This window comes from Astatotilapia calliptera, chromosome 7 (assembly GCF_964374335.1).
Source record: "Astatotilapia calliptera chromosome 7, fAstCal68.1, whole genome shotgun sequence".
NCBI classification, from domain to species: domain Eukaryota; kingdom Metazoa; phylum Chordata; class Actinopteri; order Cichliformes; family Cichlidae; genus Astatotilapia; species Astatotilapia calliptera.
In genome coordinates, this window is record NC_137428.1 from 7,781,288 (window position 1) to 7,798,891 (window position 17,604).

At 40.6% G+C, this 17,604-nt stretch overlaps 2 protein-coding genes across 3 annotated transcripts; both read right to left on the reverse strand.

Annotated features, from left to right (window-relative positions):
* Nucleotides 1–405: 405 nt before the first annotated feature.
* lage3 (L antigen family member 3) lies at nucleotides 406–4,059 on the reverse strand. Its single transcript, XM_026172704.2, has 3 exons — nucleotides 3,941–4,059; nucleotides 1,308–1,436; nucleotides 406–1,211 (listed from the first exon to the last, which is right to left on the reverse strand). The coding sequence occupies exons 1-3, from the start codon at nucleotides 3,985–3,987 to the stop codon at nucleotides 1,097–1,099; spliced, it is 291 nt and encodes a 96-aa protein (XP_026028489.1). The 5' UTR covers nucleotides 3,988–4,059; the 3' UTR covers nucleotides 406–1,096.
* Nucleotides 4,060–5,607: 1,548 nt separating this feature from the next.
* On the reverse strand, nucleotides 5,608–16,454 carry prrc1 (proline-rich coiled-coil 1). 2 transcript variants are annotated; one of them, XM_026172706.2, is made up of 9 exons: nucleotides 16,325–16,454; nucleotides 13,928–14,060; nucleotides 12,061–12,444; nucleotides 10,387–10,532; nucleotides 10,069–10,171; nucleotides 9,815–9,978; nucleotides 9,134–9,237; nucleotides 8,660–8,762; nucleotides 5,608–7,160 (listed from the first exon to the last, which is right to left on the reverse strand). In XM_026172706.2, exons 2-9 carry the CDS (start codon nucleotides 14,019–14,021, stop codon nucleotides 6,945–6,947), a joined length of 1,314 nt encoding a protein of 437 aa, XP_026028491.1. In that variant the 5' UTR covers nucleotides 14,022–14,060; nucleotides 16,325–16,454; the 3' UTR covers nucleotides 5,608–6,944. The 2 variants fall into 2 exon arrangements, with proteins under 2 accessions (XP_026028491.1, XP_080159537.1); XM_080303411.1 differs by having other exon boundaries at nucleotides 16,184–16,326.
* Nucleotides 16,455–17,604: the final 1,150 nt, after the last annotated feature.

Genomic DNA, 17,604 nt, shown 5'->3' on the forward strand with positions numbered 1-17,604 from the left:
TGGGAGTTTCCATGTGGTGCTCAGGCAGGTTATTGGCTTGTAGTTTGACGGGACCTTCAGTTAGCAATTCTGGGTGTTTCTCAACGATTAGCAGCTGGTTCATTTGTGCTGCCATATGCTCGTGGAATCAGCTTCTTCAGTCAGTATGCGTGAAGCATGTCGGGACCTGCTGCTGTCCAACTCTTCATACTGGAGACCCTTTATTAGATATCTGCCACTGTGATGGTTACTGGACCCTGTTCAAGGAGGTTACTGTGGTCTGCTCTTAGGTCCACAACTTGCTCCTAAGTTAGTGTCTATTGCAAGTATGTTTTTAATCGCAAATGTGGGTAAAACACTCACATTTCCATGGTGACAATGGCACGCTACAGAGCCATCTACTAAATGAAGCATCGGAGCAAAGAATGTGTGTTGAATTTTTTTTAATAATCGAGTTATTCGAATTTGTTGCTGAATTGTTGCAGCACTACTTTCAGTAATCAAACTCTTTATTTACATGTACATAAATGATCTCAAAAGTAACTGTGTGAGAAAACAAGTGCCAAAAAGTTCTCATTTTTATAAAGTTCTATCAGTTTGATGGTCTAAGCCTCGGACTGGTTTACGTAGTGATAGCTGGACAGATTTTTAATTCATTGTTTGGATGAGAAGTCTTCATCTGAACACATACACATTCAGTGAGAGTATCTTTTTAGCTGTCCAAAATGGTAACTTTATGATTGCCGGCAAAACAAAATTAAAAGGCATCTAGAAGCTGTAGCCAAATAAAGCAAGACTGAACTTACTAATAAAACTAACCTCAGTTAGTTTTAAATATTTGTATAATCATACATTTTTATTTTTGAAAAGAATTATTATGGTTATACCCCCATCAGATACATTCTGTGAATCTATTTCAATCACAGCTGTAGAAATTATTCAACTGAGCACTGAGCCAGTGTCATGATCTCCCCCTCAGTTCCACTTCATCGACCACCTTTTACTGTGTTCGAAGGTGCCAGTGACTTTAGCTCACTTAATCAAACTTCAGTCCAGTCTGTAGGACCTCAGTTAGTTCCAAGCATCAAAAACAGAGTCCAGAATCACTTGTTATACATCATACGGCAACAGGTGGACCAAACATCTCCATGGTCTCCATAACAAGGGATAGATGATCGAGAAACGAGTTCACAGACACTCTGAGGATTCGTGCTTCATCAGCGCTCCACCTCCTGAAACACAGCGAAGGATTTTTAGTACAAAAAGGACACAGATGTTAGGGCTCAGTTTGATACAGGCTATGAAGGAGCCAAGGAAGATAATCTCACACAGAAAGCGTGCTTCCAGACACTGTAATCAGTTTGCTTATGCCGCCTTTCCGGGGCTCTTTGTCTGGGGAGAGCGACCGCAGAGCGATGGTGGCCTCACGAGATGATGGGAAGGGAACATCCAGAGAGCTGCACGAGGGTCAAGGAAGACTGAGGACATGGCTGAGACAAAAGAGAAAAATAAAAGAGGCCGGGTTTTTCATCTCTGACTCTGTTCTCTCATTTTGCCCTACTTGCAATGGAAAATGCTATTTGCTGCATTAAAAAGGCTTCATCCTTACTATAATCTGTTACTGACACACTGCCCCACCATAAGGAATATATTTATGCTTTAAAAATAAAAGCTTGAAAAACACACCCATTTATTACAAGCGACCTATTTCTTAACATTTTTTTTCACCCCTTTTCTTTATTCTAACTGACTCTTCTTGTGCAAATATCTCTTAAACAACAGGAAGGTGCAGGTTCACTATAACTAGGGTTGCCAACCGTCCCTTAAAATACGGAATCGTCCCGTTTTTCGAAACAAAAGTACACGTCCCGTATTGAGCTAATAAGGGGCGCACTTTGTCCCGTAATACAGTGAGAATCAAAAGTAGTCTATAACTTTTAATGGAATTAACGCTTTGTTTGAAAACATAATTCCCAGCCCCTCTCCTGCTTTGTGACCAATGAGCTGACAGCACACTTATGACAATTCGAGTATGACAATTCAGATTACCGCTCATCTCATTGGTCGAGGAAAGGTCGCTTGCGGAGAAAATACCGGAAGACAACAGATGACCACAACAAGAAGCATGGCCAACAGGGAAACAAACGCCGTCACTGCGGTGCAAGTCTCGGACGACAGTACACCTAAAGCTGGGCAAACACTGTGCGATTTTTTCAGTCGCGATATTCAGCTCCTGCTCAAACTGCACGATTGACTCGCAGGGGTTAGAAGTTGGTAGGTCACGATGCAGGGTCTCACACTATACCGCCCGATGCTCTGATGCGACCTGAGTGCTCACACTGTGCGTCCATAAAATGAAGGTTATAGCAGAAAATCTGTCGCTCTCTCTCTCCGTCTTACACTCACACAGACACACCACCACCATCAACTTTGCTAAATTGCTAATGAAAAACATGATCAGGCAGCTGTGACTGAGCAGCAGTGTAAATCCAACTATTTTCACGGTTGTTGTGGTCGTGATAATTTTGTGATGCCACATCGAAAAGGCTCGGATGAGCTTTCCAAAGTTCTACAAGTTGTGCCTCCATCGCTTGTGTCCAGATCAGCTGTGCTGCTCCATCTTTTACACCAACGTTTACGTGTTTGCACGCGAGCAGTGTGAGCGGCTGTGGTGAGACCCTCACGAGCGATTGATTGATCGGGAGCTGGTCGTGAGGTGTTAATCACTTCTCGTTACCCCACGTATACTACACGATGCACGATGAAGGCCAAAATCGGTCCGATCACTCAAAAATCGGCTCAAAATGGGCCTAAAACCGCACGGTGTAAGCCCAGCATTAGAGCAGCAATGTTTGTTCCCCTCAGAGAAAGGGAAGAATGGGAAAAGGAAAACACCTGGCTGGAAAAAGTTAATATGGGCATGTGCAGTGAATATCAGCGCTATGTGGCCAGAAGTGTGATAATATAATTTATTTTGTGTAATAAACAACTGCAAGGATAGATGATTACAACAAATAGATGACTAATACATAAAAGTAATACATAGATGAATAATGATGATGAGTTAAGATGCGTAATCATGGGAACAAGCGGGTTTACAAACAGGAGCAGCTGATTAGCATTAGAAAAGCTGAAATAATACCTCAACTGAAGCCAATTGTACTAAATGCACTAAATGTGCACTGTTACAAGAATGTTTTTCTTTCTATTGTTTTATATTATTTTAAGTTAAGCAGGACAGAGTTAAAGAAAGATTTACTTATATTCTCAAAAGTTAAGCATGACAGGCTTCTGTTTAAGAAGGAGACCTGTTTTATTGTGTTAATGTTGTCATTTTGAGCTAAAAATAAATGGCTAAATGATCATTTGTTTCACATGTGTTCATATCACAAAGAATACACATCTACTTAAATCAAATTCAAGTCAAATGGTTAAAAAAATAATTTCACACACAAAAAAAGAGCTAGAAAATTCACCACACTGGGAAGGGTGAAGACAACTGGGTCGCCCGGCCCTGGCCACGAGGTGTCCCTTATTTATTTTTCAGGGAGTTGGCAACCCTAACTATAACCAAAACTCCAGACTCAAACATAATGTTACAACATCCACAGTAGTTATAGTCATCGGTGAGTAGTAAATAAAATTAAGGAAAGTTTCTTTAGAGGATGATTTAAAAATGTTTAAACTTCAAACTCTATGCCAGCTTCTAGCTTCGCTTGACAGTGTAGAACAAACCTGATGACACAAACTCCTATTAAGCTTAAAAGTCAACCTAACACACCCAAACAGAAAGAGCCCAGATTCAGATTCAGGTTATTTCGAAACCTCGATACAATTACCGGCACAAATACTTCGAATGTTTCGTTGTTTCAAGAAGCCTCGCTTTGCCCTTCGCTAGTAGAAAATATCATTAAAGTTTTCATAGACCTCAGTGGTAAATATTGACAACAATAAAGGATACAACTCCAGTTTGCCTGTTCCTCCGTTAGCTTCTCCAGCTGCCGCCATTGCGATTGTTGTGCTGAAACGAACCGGAAACGGAAACGCTTTCCATGTATGAGGAAAAGGACAGCTGTCCCCAGTGGCAGAATGCAGTATTACAACAGTGAATACTGCACAACAATAGAAATAAATATTTTTAGTGAACTGAAAATACACTAAAAATTAACAAAACTAGGTGTGAATAACATTTAAATTCACTAATATAAACGAAAAATAGATTTTTGCAATAATAATAATAATAACAACAGTATACTAACTCAAAATGGATGAAATCCAACCGAAAAGACAACAGAAATTTGAAATGAAAAATACATTTTTAGGAAATTATGGAGAAAATACACGTCACATGTCAAAAACATGTCAAAAAGGTAGCCTGGTTGTGACTTCTTTGACGTTTTCATTTATTTATTTTGAAAAGGAAACTTTTTGCAAAAGAAATGTGAAGTGTAACTTTTCTGCTATAAAATTAGCAGCCACTAATTCCAAATTTCTAATCAAAGTCTTCCAACCTGCACCCAACCTGAAACACCTCCTGGCACTTGGGCAGCTACTTTGAGGTATTGGGATTGGGCATTGGGCAATACGCAATAATACCAATACGTTAATTTCACGTTTCATCACTACATAAAACTGTATGGATAGAACCGCCAGTCAAATCTATTTGGAATGCCTCAAGGTGGTTTCTTTTTTGTGTTTAAAAGCAACTAATACAACTAATAACTGCTTTGTTCATATCTTCCTGAAGCCATCATGGCTTCATTATGATGGTATTCAGTTCAGTTCAATTTTATTTATATAGCTCCACATCACAACAACAGTTGCCTCAATGGTCTTCACAAGGCAAAGACTCTACAATAATGCAGAGAATGTGAATGTGTCCCTTTGAATGTGTCCCCAAGTGCAGTTGCAAAAACCCATCAAGCGCTACAACAAAACTGTCTCACATGAGGACCGCCCCAGGAAACAAAGCCAAGAGTCACCTTTGCTGCTGAGAATAAGTTAATCTGCGTCACCAGCCTCAGAAATAGCAAGTTGACAGCACCTCAGATTAGAGCCCAGATAAATGCCACACAGAGTTCCAACAACATGTAGCCACACATCTGAAAGCATATTGATTTGCTCTCCTGATATTTAGACTGTAGTATTGATATTTTAACTATCTCTACGTCAACTGTTCAGTGGAAACTGCACAGTGGTCAGAGGAGATCGCACAAATCAGGCCTTCGTGGTCAATTAGCTGGCAAGAAACCACTACTAAGTAAAAGCAACAAGCAGAAGAGATTTGTTTGGGCCAAGAAACACAAGGAATGGACATTAGACCAGTGGAAATCTGTGCTTTGGTCTGATGAGTCCAAATTTGAGATCTTCGGTTCCACCTGCCTTGTCTTTGTGTGATGCAGAAAAGGTGAATAGACTGTCTCTACATGCATGGTTCCCATCGTGAAACACGTGGAGGACGTGTGATAATGTGGTCTGCTGGTGACGCTGTTGGGGATTTATTCAAAATTGAAGACACACTGAATCAGCACGGCTACCACAGCATCCTGCAGCGCCATCCCATCCAGTTTGCATTTAGTTGGATATCATTTATTTTTCAACAGGAGAATAACCCCAAACACACTTCCAGACTGTTGATAGTCATTTATTTCCAGTAATGAACAGAAAAAATGTTTTTGGAGTTGAATGTTATGCTGGACTTCTCAGGAAACTCCAATGTTCCTTAAGAATTCTGCACAGTATTATATAGCAGTGATATATCCTTTGGTTAAGGAGGGGGGCATCCAAATCAGCATTAAAAAGTGATTTATGTAAAAAGGCACAGCACAAGATATGCATAAGAATATTCTTTACACCCAACTGTAACTGACAGAAAGTTAGATCTAGTGTTTCTGACAGTTTCTTACCACTTGAAGCCCTAAGAAATAAATTAAGTAAATCATTGTTATGGTTTAGCTGCATGGGACAGAAACACTTTATGTATAAATTTGTATTAGCATTCATGTCAGTCATGGTCTTTATGTAGGACAAGAAATCAAAATACTTCACTAATTGGGTGGCTATCCAATGAATCTGCAAATATGACTCGTGGCCCTCCACTGGATTTATATCAGGGAAGGCTTGGGCCAATCTCAACACTCCATGCTACAGTCCTTGAGCCATCCACTAGCAGTTTTTGTGATGCTGAAGGATGTACTATCCTGCTGATGGAGGTCAGTAGCATCAGGAAGATGTCGGCTGTTTGCTACAAAGTTAATTTAGGTCACACTTATCAAGGTAACAATATGTGAAATTAAGATTTTTATGTATAGATATGTTGTAATGACATGGCTCTTTTTTTTTTGTTTGGGTTAAATGGTCACATATATTTATTTTTGTATTAATTGAGCATTGTATCAACAAATAAAAGTAAATCATAACAATTAATGTTTGATAACTGCAATGTTGGCATGCAGTTAGTACATTGTATAGGGAGTAGCTGGTAATACTGGCCCTAGGGCATGGTAGAAAATTCTCCCCCCTAAAAAAGATTTTTTCCTATATTGTAGGGCTTCTTGATGTTGCACTCAGCCTAATCACATCAGGTAGTTGCTGCATTACTCCCTCTAAACTGGACTTAGGGTACAGAAAAGTACAAATGGGACAAACAATAAGAATGCCTAAATAAAACACTAAACTTTGCCTTAATATGTGCTTATACTGATAAACATTTTAAAAAGGATGGAGAGGATCATAATGCATTATAGCTTGATCGTAACAAAATGGAATCTAAATTTTCAGTAAAACCCATTAAAATACACGAGAATGCCAGCAAAACGTCTGTGGGCACAAACATCTTTAACGAAATGTGCAGTTGGCTTTGTTGTGCAGGACAGACGGATGGAGGGAGGTACGTGGAACCTTCATGTCCCATCAGCTAGTTTACTGTCCACCTCCTCTCAGTATGTCACAGAAACTTGACGCACTCAGCCTGACGTAGTCCTGGGAAGCAACTGCTGTTTGTAGATACCAGCCAGAGCTTTGGAAGCACTGTGGATCATCTGGCGTTGGGTTAGGCCTGTCATGGCCTGGTGCCAGTCTGTTCTGTTGATGTTGGGAAGGCTTTGCTCCAGGACCTCACCCACGGTAACACTCAGACCTGACCAGCGCAGGCTGTAGTCAGGAGGGGTCATGGACTGAGCCTATATGGGGAAGGTTACAAAAACACTGTGAGTTGTAGCAGGTTTCTACATGGGAGATTTTGAATAAAATAATTCTACGGTACAACCTGACATTTTTTGTTCAAAGACAAAAAGTCAAGAGAAAACTGTAGAGCCTGAAAAAGGTGGGAAACTTTATCTTCTACCAGCATGACAGGATATTGCCAAAAGTATTTGCTCACCCTTCCAAATCATTAAATTCAGGGATTCCAATCACTTTAAGGTGTATAAAAATCAAACACTTAGGCGTGAAGATTGCTTTTAAAAACATTTGTCAATGGGTCCCTCTTATTTGCTCAGGAGTTGGGTTTAGTTCTAGCATCCCAAGATATGTTTGCCAGTTTCATGACCTTCCCACTAACACATTACCTGCCTTGTGGAAAGCCTTCCCAGAAGAATTACAGCTGTAAAGGTTGGGCGGACAACATATTCAAGTCTGTGGATAAACAATGGGATGCTACTCAAATTTGTTTGAGTGTAAAACCAGGCAAGCCAATACTTTTGTCAGTAGAGTGTACAGTGTTCCCTCGTTTATCGCGGGTGTTACGTTCAAAAAATAACCCGCGATAGGTGAAATCCGCAAAGTAGCGAACTTTATTTTTTACAATTATTATAGATGGTTTAAGGCTGTAAAACCCCTCACTACACACTTTATACACATTTCTCAGAAAGGGGATCGACATTTTCACACGTTTCTCTCTTGTTTAAACACTCTCAAACTTCAAATCTTCGAAAATAAGTCCAGCATCATCGAATGAAACCAAAGATCAAACCCTGTTTTCAGGTCCAGAACATGGGCACAGAGCAGCTGCGAGAGAATTCAACATTAATGAATCAATGGTACGGAAGTAGAGGAAGCAAGAAGAATGAGTTCAGTAAAGTTTGACTTATCGGACATTTTGGTTTCACTTAATGCTCCTTATAATCCTTTTGTGTTTGTTGTCTTCTGCTAGCGAAGATTTATGTAAATTTGACAAGCTGGACGCAACTGTACTGTACAGGAGACACGGCACGATGTAATTGATTGAAAATGGTCTACAGTTGATCAGGACGCAGAACACAACGCACTGTGACAAAACAAAAAAACAAACAAAACAAAAAAAAACAGCGGGGCCGTGAAAACTGAACCGCGATATAACGAGGGACCACTGTATAACAAATCAAAAACTAAGGGAAACCTACAATACTTACTCAAGCAGTGTTGGTTTAGCTTGACTACAGAAGGTAACAGGCCTTTTTAAGCAGGCAGGGCTTCATTTCAACATTCCCCATGACCACCATTTTTTCCACATACAGATACAAGGCCCCAGGAGCAACCATACATACAGTATACACAGCCAAAAAACTCCACGCCACCCTCACCCGCACAGTTTTACTTCTGTTTGGTTTTATAAATTGTAAAAGTTTCTTTTTCCTGAACATTTTTTTTAAATATTTAAACTTCAACCAGAAAAGCTCTTCCTTTGTAAACCAAATGATACCTGCTGGACGTGCTCTAATGCTACAGGGGTCGCCTGAGTGAAGAGCTCGATGTGAATGTTCTGACCAGGGTCCTCGAGGATCAAACATCCGATGTCAAACCACCTGGAAACAAAAAGAAGGTTTTGTTGTTGTTTTTAGAGCTTTTAACTAAATGTTAACGCTTTTGTTTGTTGCCACAAAAAAACATCAAACTGCATCAAACATGTGAATATTTGGCTTGCATTTTATTCAACACATGACTAATTATAAAGTAAATAATGGAAGATGAAAGGTGAATAGAAATGTCAAAAAGCATTTCTGTCCTGTTGTAGATGAAAACTGTTGTAGCCCAGCATCCACACATTTTTTTGTTTTTTATGGGATGCTCCAAGCTGTTTACAGCAGTACTGTGCACTGTTTGTGAGATAGAAAGTCCGCTAGGCCTCTAAGAATGTGTGTGCTTTCTTTTCAGAAGTCAGTCAAAACCTTCTTACTTGTCAGGAAAAAGTTCAGCAATGAAGTTTTCTAAAGAGACCACTGGCTGTCTCTCGTGGATCACACCAGCTCGACGCAGACTGTCAATGCGCTCCTGAGCCCCCTGCAGACACGCAGGGACAGACAGACACACACATGTATGACTGAAGCTGCAAACATCAGTGCTGTCAAGAACTAAACTGAAACAAACTCAGACACTAGTAATACTTATGTAACTGGGATATTTCAGCATTTTATTTTGAACTAAGAAAAAAATAAGTAAACTTAAAAATGACCAGACTGATATTTTAATAAACTAATACATCATCATAATTAACATTTTTCTCTTTTACTGTGCGTAGAGATATTAACTAAAATGAGCCTTGACTCATAAAATGTGGAACTCTCTATGCAATCCAGTTATTATGATTAAAAGGTTACACACAATTTTTCAGAAGCAACCTATTTTGTGTTTCGTTTTTCCCACAATATTAAGACTCAGTTCTCAAAATATTTCCTCTTAACAAATCTAGCACTGCATGATTTATATACATTTTTATCTTCACACGTGATGGTCTTAAAAGCCATGTCATTTATAAATAAATAAGCTATAAAACCTATTCAAGGAAAACAAACATTTGATGCTTGAAAAAAGTTGAACGAGAAAGAAATGAAGTAACGTAAAAGCGAAGTCCACTGACCTTGACACCGGCGGCATAGCCCACAGGCTGTGGAGCAATGTTTGACTGACCAGACTCTCCGGTGACCATGGCCAGCCCAAAAACCTCCTGGAAAGCATCTCTAACTGCCCCCACATTCATCTCCTTATCTGAAGTCACAACGATGTCAATGTCCCCACCAGACTCTGAGGATGAACAACACAGAAACATTTATTAAGAACATTTGAATGTTTTGTACATTTTTTTTTTAAATTGGGTAAAACAGGGTAACTTACTGATGTATGGGGCCATGCCAGGATCAAGAGTAGTGATCATGGACTCCACAGAGTGTTTGGTTTTGTCTAAGACTGTCTTTACTACAGCGTTTCCTGCTACTCCCTGAGGGGACACAATACACACAGAATAAGACTACCCAAAAATATATATACACACACACACCACACTTAACCAACTCTTCCTATTAACTTTAATTAAAGAAGAACTTCATCATTGTAAAGACTTTTTATGTTTGAAAAATATGTCCAACCATATCGCAAAAAAGCTATAGGGAACATCAAGCTTCAAAAGTCCCCTTTCACACATTTGTATTCTACCTTAAAAAAGCCCCAGATGCCTCCACCACTGTTGGTGTCTCCAGACACTCTGGGATCCTCCTGTTCCTCCGGGAACGTGATTGAAGATCCAGTATCTAATCCTCCTCTAATGACTGACTGCTGAAGCATGGGGTTGGACACCACACCTGAAAATATGGAACATTTTTTAACAAGTTGTACTTTTTTTTTTAAATAAATCAATTGTTTACAGAATGTCCTCTGAGCATCTGCTGCTGTTCTGTTTTGCGCTTCCCTATTGGCTAGATTGTGAGGTTGCTGCTGCGGTAGCCCATGCAGTTGCTTCTCCAGTCTCTGATTCTGTAGTCTGACAGACTTTAACTACACAGTCGTCTTGGAATTCAGCTAACAACGCTAGATCTTTCTCTGCTCTGGAAATCTGCTGTGAGTTTGAGGACTACTGTAAAAAATATGATTTATTACCCTTATGTCTTACTTCTAAGTTAAGGGACATTCATTTCAGCTTTCAACACCCTGTTGTTATGTGTCTCAGGGGCCCTAAACCTGCACATGAGGTCTTCCCAGGTGTGGTACCACACTATCGGGCGTCTATCTTGTACTTAAAGCTTGTTCCTGTGCTGCCATGATTAGTGCCTCTGTGCCGTCTCATATTGGTCACCTGCCACCTAGAGTACATCTTGGATGGTTCTGTGGAGAACTTCTGGTTTATTCTTCTGCCTCATATCTCTCTGGAACACCTCTTCAAGCATGTGGCCAGGGCTGTGAGTCCTTGCATGGCAGTTTCCCAGGCCTCAGGTATGGACAGTTTGCTGTACTTCTTGGGTACCCCTTTCCTCATTGCACCTTTCTGCAGCTCCAATAGTTGGCTGACTTCCTTCCACACTGCCTTGATCTTGGCCTCCAGTCTCCTTCTCCATGGAGGGCACTGCTCCTTGTGGCTGTTCATCTGGTGGCCAAACATCTCTGTGATCACTACTGTCATAATGTAGATCGGCTGGTTAGTTTCCTAATCATCCCAGTAATGGATTGTCCATAATGCTGCATTCACATCGTCTAGCAGACTTTCAGAGGGTACTTCACATTTGTCTTGGTAATCGGCCATGAAGGGTTCAGGTTTCCAGCTTCACCATGATCCTCTCTCTCAGGTCAGCTTCTCTCACACTCAATGCACCTCCAGTCATACTTGGGGCTTGCTACTCGACCGCTGACTTTACTGGGACTTCATAAGAAACAACAGTTCTTAGGTCCATTATAATAATATAGATGGGCAGTTCTGATAGCATTGCTCCCACATTGATGTTTTTGATTTGTTATTAGCCATAACCACGAGCCGCATCCTTAATGATAACTTAACTAAACGTTAAGTGCCAGTGGTGTAGAAACTGGAGTTTCACGGACCTTCCAAAATTGCTTTCAAAAGGGTTGTTCAGTGTTGTGAATGACAGCTAGTCAAGCGAGGTGTGCTTGCCTGTTCAGGTATAACGTGAAGGTGTTTTTCAACTGGAGAAGGCAAAGATGCCTCTGTTGGTATCAATACTGTTGCAAATGAGTATCTAATTTGATAGTAATATTTAGTGTTGGCTAGTATGTGGGTATTCTGGGTGTCAAACTGATTTGGTTCCAGTTTTTAAAAGAGCATAAATGTGTTTATCAGATTCGAAAATTTCACCCGAGCTTCACATTTTTCACTCTGACCTGGTATAGAAGCAGGACTGGAAAATGTTGGCATCAGCGGTGTCTGTGGGGTTCGACCAGCATGACCCCGTGTGATGTCATATCCTGCACCCACGGAGAAGCTCGATACAGGTGGACCTACAGGAGGGGGCAACATGCTGGAAGCAGTAGAAGGAGGTCTGATGGAAGAGGCCTGAGGAGGCAAAGAGAAGGAGGCAGCAGGAGGGACGGGAGAGCTGCTGGTGAAAGGTGAGGCCAGTGTTGAGGCGGGGGGAAATTGGGAAGAAAGGGAAAGCGGTGCAGCCAGAGGGCTGCTGAAGGCAGGAAGTGGTGGGACACTGGGGAGAGAAGTCGAGACTGAGGGGGAACTGATTGTTCCTGGGAGAGGGAGCGAAGTGGACAGACCTGAAAAACAAAGAGAAACATCCAATCAGAGAGAGCTTTCCCTCTACTCATCTGCTTGCCATTTTCTCACTCTGCAGGTCTTTATATCCTCAGCTCTGCTCTTTAGGCCTGAAACCCGTCTGATTTCACTCTTTATTTGCTTGAATTAGTTCTCTAGACTCTCTGCTCGGGTTACCTTGCAACATCTCGCTATTAGGTAACTGCTAGAAGTAAAATTGCTAATATTAACATTCACACCGCACAGGTAAATATTTATGATAACTGTGTAATACTTTGATATTGCTGAAATGAGAGTTTTACTTCTTACTCTTCTTACTCCTAAACTGCTATTTAGAGTTATGAATGTTAACTACTATAGCTTTTGAGGAAAGGAGGAGCCATGTTTGGCTGTCATGTTGTGTGCCACATCAGTCCAGCTCTGAGGTCTTTACACTGGCTGCCTGTCCGTCAGAGGATAGACTTTAAAGTTCTGATGCTGGCCTATAAAGCTCTGAATGGTTTAGGACCAAAATACATCAGTGACCTCCTGACCCGGTATGAACCATCCAGATCCCTCAGGTCATCTGGATCCGGTCTTTTATCAGTTCCCAGAGTCAGAACCAGACACGGAGAAGCTGCATTCAGCTTTTATGCTCCTTATATCTGGAACAAACTCCCAGAAAGCCTCAGATCAGCTGAAACACTCAGTTTATTTAAATCCAGGTTGAAGACTCACCTGTTCTCAGCTGCATTTGAATAAAGCACCAAATCCACACTTTAAGCTTAAATTTCAAAACTTACATTTAACTACTGATTTTATCTACTGTTCTGATTTTATCTGTTTTGATTTTATATACTGTTGTTTGTTTGTTTGTTTGTTAATTAGTTAGTTAGTTTATTTCCTTGTTTTAATCAATTTTAAATCATGCTTTTTATTTGTTCTTGTTTCTAATGTCTCTGTAAAGCACTTTGAATCACCTTGTTGTTGAATTGTGCTATACAAATAAACTTGCCTTGCCTTGCCTTGCCAGCTGAAGAAGGCAAAGACAGCACAATCGGTATCAATACTGTTGCAAGTGAGTGTCTTAATTGAATATTAATTTTCCAGTTTTAATATTACAAGCCATTCAGTCCCTGTACAACCACAGCGAGTGCTTAATTAGCATTGCCAGCAACAAGTTGGACTTGTTTCCAGAGGATGTTGGACTTCATCAGGGATGCACTTTGTCATTGATTCTGTTATGAACAGAATTTCTAAGCGGAGCCACATGGCTGAGCTTCTCTGTTATTGTTACTTCCCTGCAACCCAGCTCTGGATAAGTGGTAGAAAATTGATAGATGTTGTATCCATAATGTCCACATCAACACAATTAAAATTTATTTACACGTATTACCAATCTTGAATTTGTATCAACAATGTGAACTGTAGCAAATGACATTTAAAATCTCGACTCAGCTAAGCTACAAGCAAAGGGAATGTTGATTTGCACATCAAATGTCTTACCAGCAGTGGTGGGCAGGCTTCCGACTGGGCCACCCACAGTCAGAGGGGTGGGGCTGGCAGGAGGTGTAGTCTCAATCCCACTTTCTTCCATCATATTCTCTGTAGTATTTATTTTAACTTCAGCCCAGAATTGCTGCAATAAGATGTTGTGATGAATTATATTGTGTTCAACTTGTCGGTCGATTGTTCATTTCCTGCATGTACACTCTGGGAACTATAGCACATAAAGTTTGACTGACAATAATGTTTATTAAACCTTTTTTCACACCAAGGAAGAAATTTAGAAATTTCTCAAGTTAAATCTATAAGTATATGAACACAGACACAATTTTCTATTTTTTTTTTTTGCACACTACCAATGTTTTTTGTCTATCAAACAATCAATATTTTAGTACTGACTTTCAGCTTTAAGTTAGTGGATATAAACTAAAGTATTGCACTGGTGATGCCATGGTTGTTTGCAGGTAGACCAGCTCCATCAATACTAAAAGGTATATACAGATTTTAAAGAAACATGTGCTCCCATTCAGATGATGTCGAGGCCTTGCATATTTAAGCAAGACAATGCTGAATCACACACTGCATCTATTACAAGAGCATGTCTTTGTATTAAAAGAGTAAGGGTGCTGAACTGGCCTGCCTGCCGTCCAGTGCAGATTATTGTGAACTTCTTTTTATTGATTGAACAGGTATCCTCGGTTTTCTAAATCAACAAATTGATACATGCACCTTCCTGTGACAATGCATCGCACAGTTTGAGCCTCATTTATTGGCTTAAGTAAGGTAGACTTGTGCCTGATTTAGACTTCTGCAGAGAACCTTTGAGGATTCGAGGAGCCTATGAAAACAAAAGTGTTGTTGCCTACATTTATGCCTGTGTGTAGTGCACACAGAATCAGCATGGCTGCACCCTCCTATGTCAGTATGCATACTGCAGCAAAACGCCATCCCAATGGATTTAGTTGATCATTTATTTTTCCAACATGACAATGACCCCAAACACACCTCCAGCCTGTGTAAGGGCTAGTTGATCAAGAAGGAGAGTGATGGAGTGCTGCATCAGATGGCCTGGCCTCCACAATCACCTGACCTAAACCTAATTACAACCATTCCAAATTGAGATGGTCTGGGATGAGATGGACCGCAGAGTGAAGCCAAAAGGGCCAACAAGTGCTCAGTATCTCTGAACTCCTTCGAGACTGTTGGAAAACCATTTCAGGTGACGACCTCACGAAGCTCATCGAGAGAACGCCAAGCGTGTGCAAAGCAGTAATCAAAGCAAAGGGAGGCTATTTTGAAGAGCCTAAAACAAGTTTTCGTTTACTACATAATTCCATATGTGTCCATTTATTTTTTGGTGCCTTCAGTGAGAATCTACAATGCAAATAGTCATGAAAATAAAGTTTAAAAAATATTAAATGAGAAGGTGTGTCCAAAGTTTTGACTGGTTTTGTAGATTTGTGAGTCCTTAGATGGATCATTCTGAGGCAGTGATTTTATCTTATTGTTAAATAAAAACAACAAAAAAACAACTGTGGTGAAAAAGTAGCCAGAAATGCAAATAAGGATTCAAGCGCGTTGAACAAACCAATCATAACAGCTGCAGTCTGCACTGACCCACTGTGTAATTACATTCTCGGGAGGTGCACCTCAGGTTACATGGTACGTCAGGAGTTTACAGTGACGTCATAGGTTCCCACATAGATTCCCTGTTAAACTTGGGCATTAAGCTGCGCATGTAAAACATATTCCCAGAGAAAATAATCTGTATTGCAACGCATTTTAATCCAAAACTCAGAAGATAACATGCTGGGAGCAGGTTATCAGATGCGCTGTTTTAGGAGCATATAGTAATAAAATTGTTTGATCCCAACAGAAACAAACAGAAGACCCTCTTACGGTCTCCACAGAGGTCTTCCAGGAAGCGTGATCATATTTTCTGATTGAACAGCAGACCATGAATTCACGCATGGTCCTTTCTAATCTGGAATCTAGACTGCTGCAGGTCAGGCTTTGCAGCACAACCTACTACAGCGATTTACCCCAGTAAGACATGAACCACCTTCGTAGTACAAAAACCCAGGGTTAAACCTTAAGTTTCGCACACGAAGAGGCAAGCGCTGTGCTCTGAAACAAAGCGGATCTATATCGTCTGACGCGGACACACAAGGTTTGTTCCGTGTCTGCCACGCCACAGAACGACAGGAGATCCAAATGAATGCAGTGTAGCGTTTTTTAAGACTGTTCACAACTTACACGTGCCTCACAACCCCAAAGAAAAACAGCAAAACGGACAAAGTACCATACACATCTTTATCTAATTCTCTAAAAAAGACTCAGCATGACACGTGCCACTATTATGATAATCTCTACAGAACAAGTAACTTAACTACTCACCTGCTGGCGGTACTAACACAATACACCCATAAATAATAATAAAGCGCCGACCCACAGTGATGACGTGGTGCTTTGCCACGTCTGCTCCAGCGTGACGCCTGCCGCCGTCTTACGTGGCTTACGAAACTAGTGATGTGAGAGGCTACTGATTTCCCTTTCCGATCTGATTCCAAGTAAAATTCAGGCTGGAATCGGCTGTGTGAAACTGTGTGTTTGGAAAATTTAAATCACAAGTAGTGTATTTCAAACTATACCATAATAATGTATACAAGCCATCAGACTTCTTACTTATGAAGAGTGATCATACAAGGAATAAAAAAACCCTGAAAATGTAATACCTGCATTTAAAATGTGACTGAATTGAAAATTATAACAAAGCTGAGAAACATTTTAGTTGTCTCTGTAGCCGGAGTACAGGCCACTATTTACTCGTGTGGTGCAAGCTATTCAGTCTGTGTATTCTGTATTTTGTTTTAAAGGGTTGTGCGTGTGACTGGTTTCTTGTTTTATTAAAATGTACACTGTCTCCTGACTGTGCGCAACGAACTTGGTGCTCTTTTAGAGTTTTTCTTTGACTTTTAACGTGTTGTGTTGTGTTTTTATTACAGTGAAGCGAGGACACACCAGTAGCCGTGGAACCTTTGGTGGTGGGTTATTTTCCACACTTCCTAAGTCCAGATCAATGTATGGTTTTATGTAATCCAGGACATTGTTATAGAATAGGCTATACCACACTTAGCTTTTATTGTTTTATTCTTTTTTTATTTTTATAAATTTATAAAAGGGTTAGGGTTAGACATATCAATATTGGACTTGGTAGTGCAGTCCCTACCAAGTCCCTAAGTTGCTGTCTGTTGAGATTGATGGTTTGATAAATGGGGTGACTGTCCCGTGCTTGGTGGATACTGGGTCTATGGTTTCCACCATCACAGAGAGTTTCTTTTTGACACATTTTGCACCTTGGGGACAAGAATGCCTTCATTCATGCCATTGGTTGCAGCTTTGGGCTGCTAATGGGCTCTCCATTCGTTTTATTGGTTATTTAGAGCTCAGTGTACTCCTGTGTGGAAAGGAAATGTCCTCTTGTTGGATCCTTGTACTGAGAGACACTCCTGCTGCCATGCCCTCTGTTCTTGGCATTTTAGGGATGAATGTGACCGCTCTTATCAAGAGCTGTTTGGGGCATATGGTGGGTCTTTGTTTAATTCACCTTCCGTGTCCCAGGCACCAGGGCCAGTTTTGGAGGCCCTGCATCAGTGTCACCAGTCTGCTGACCAAGT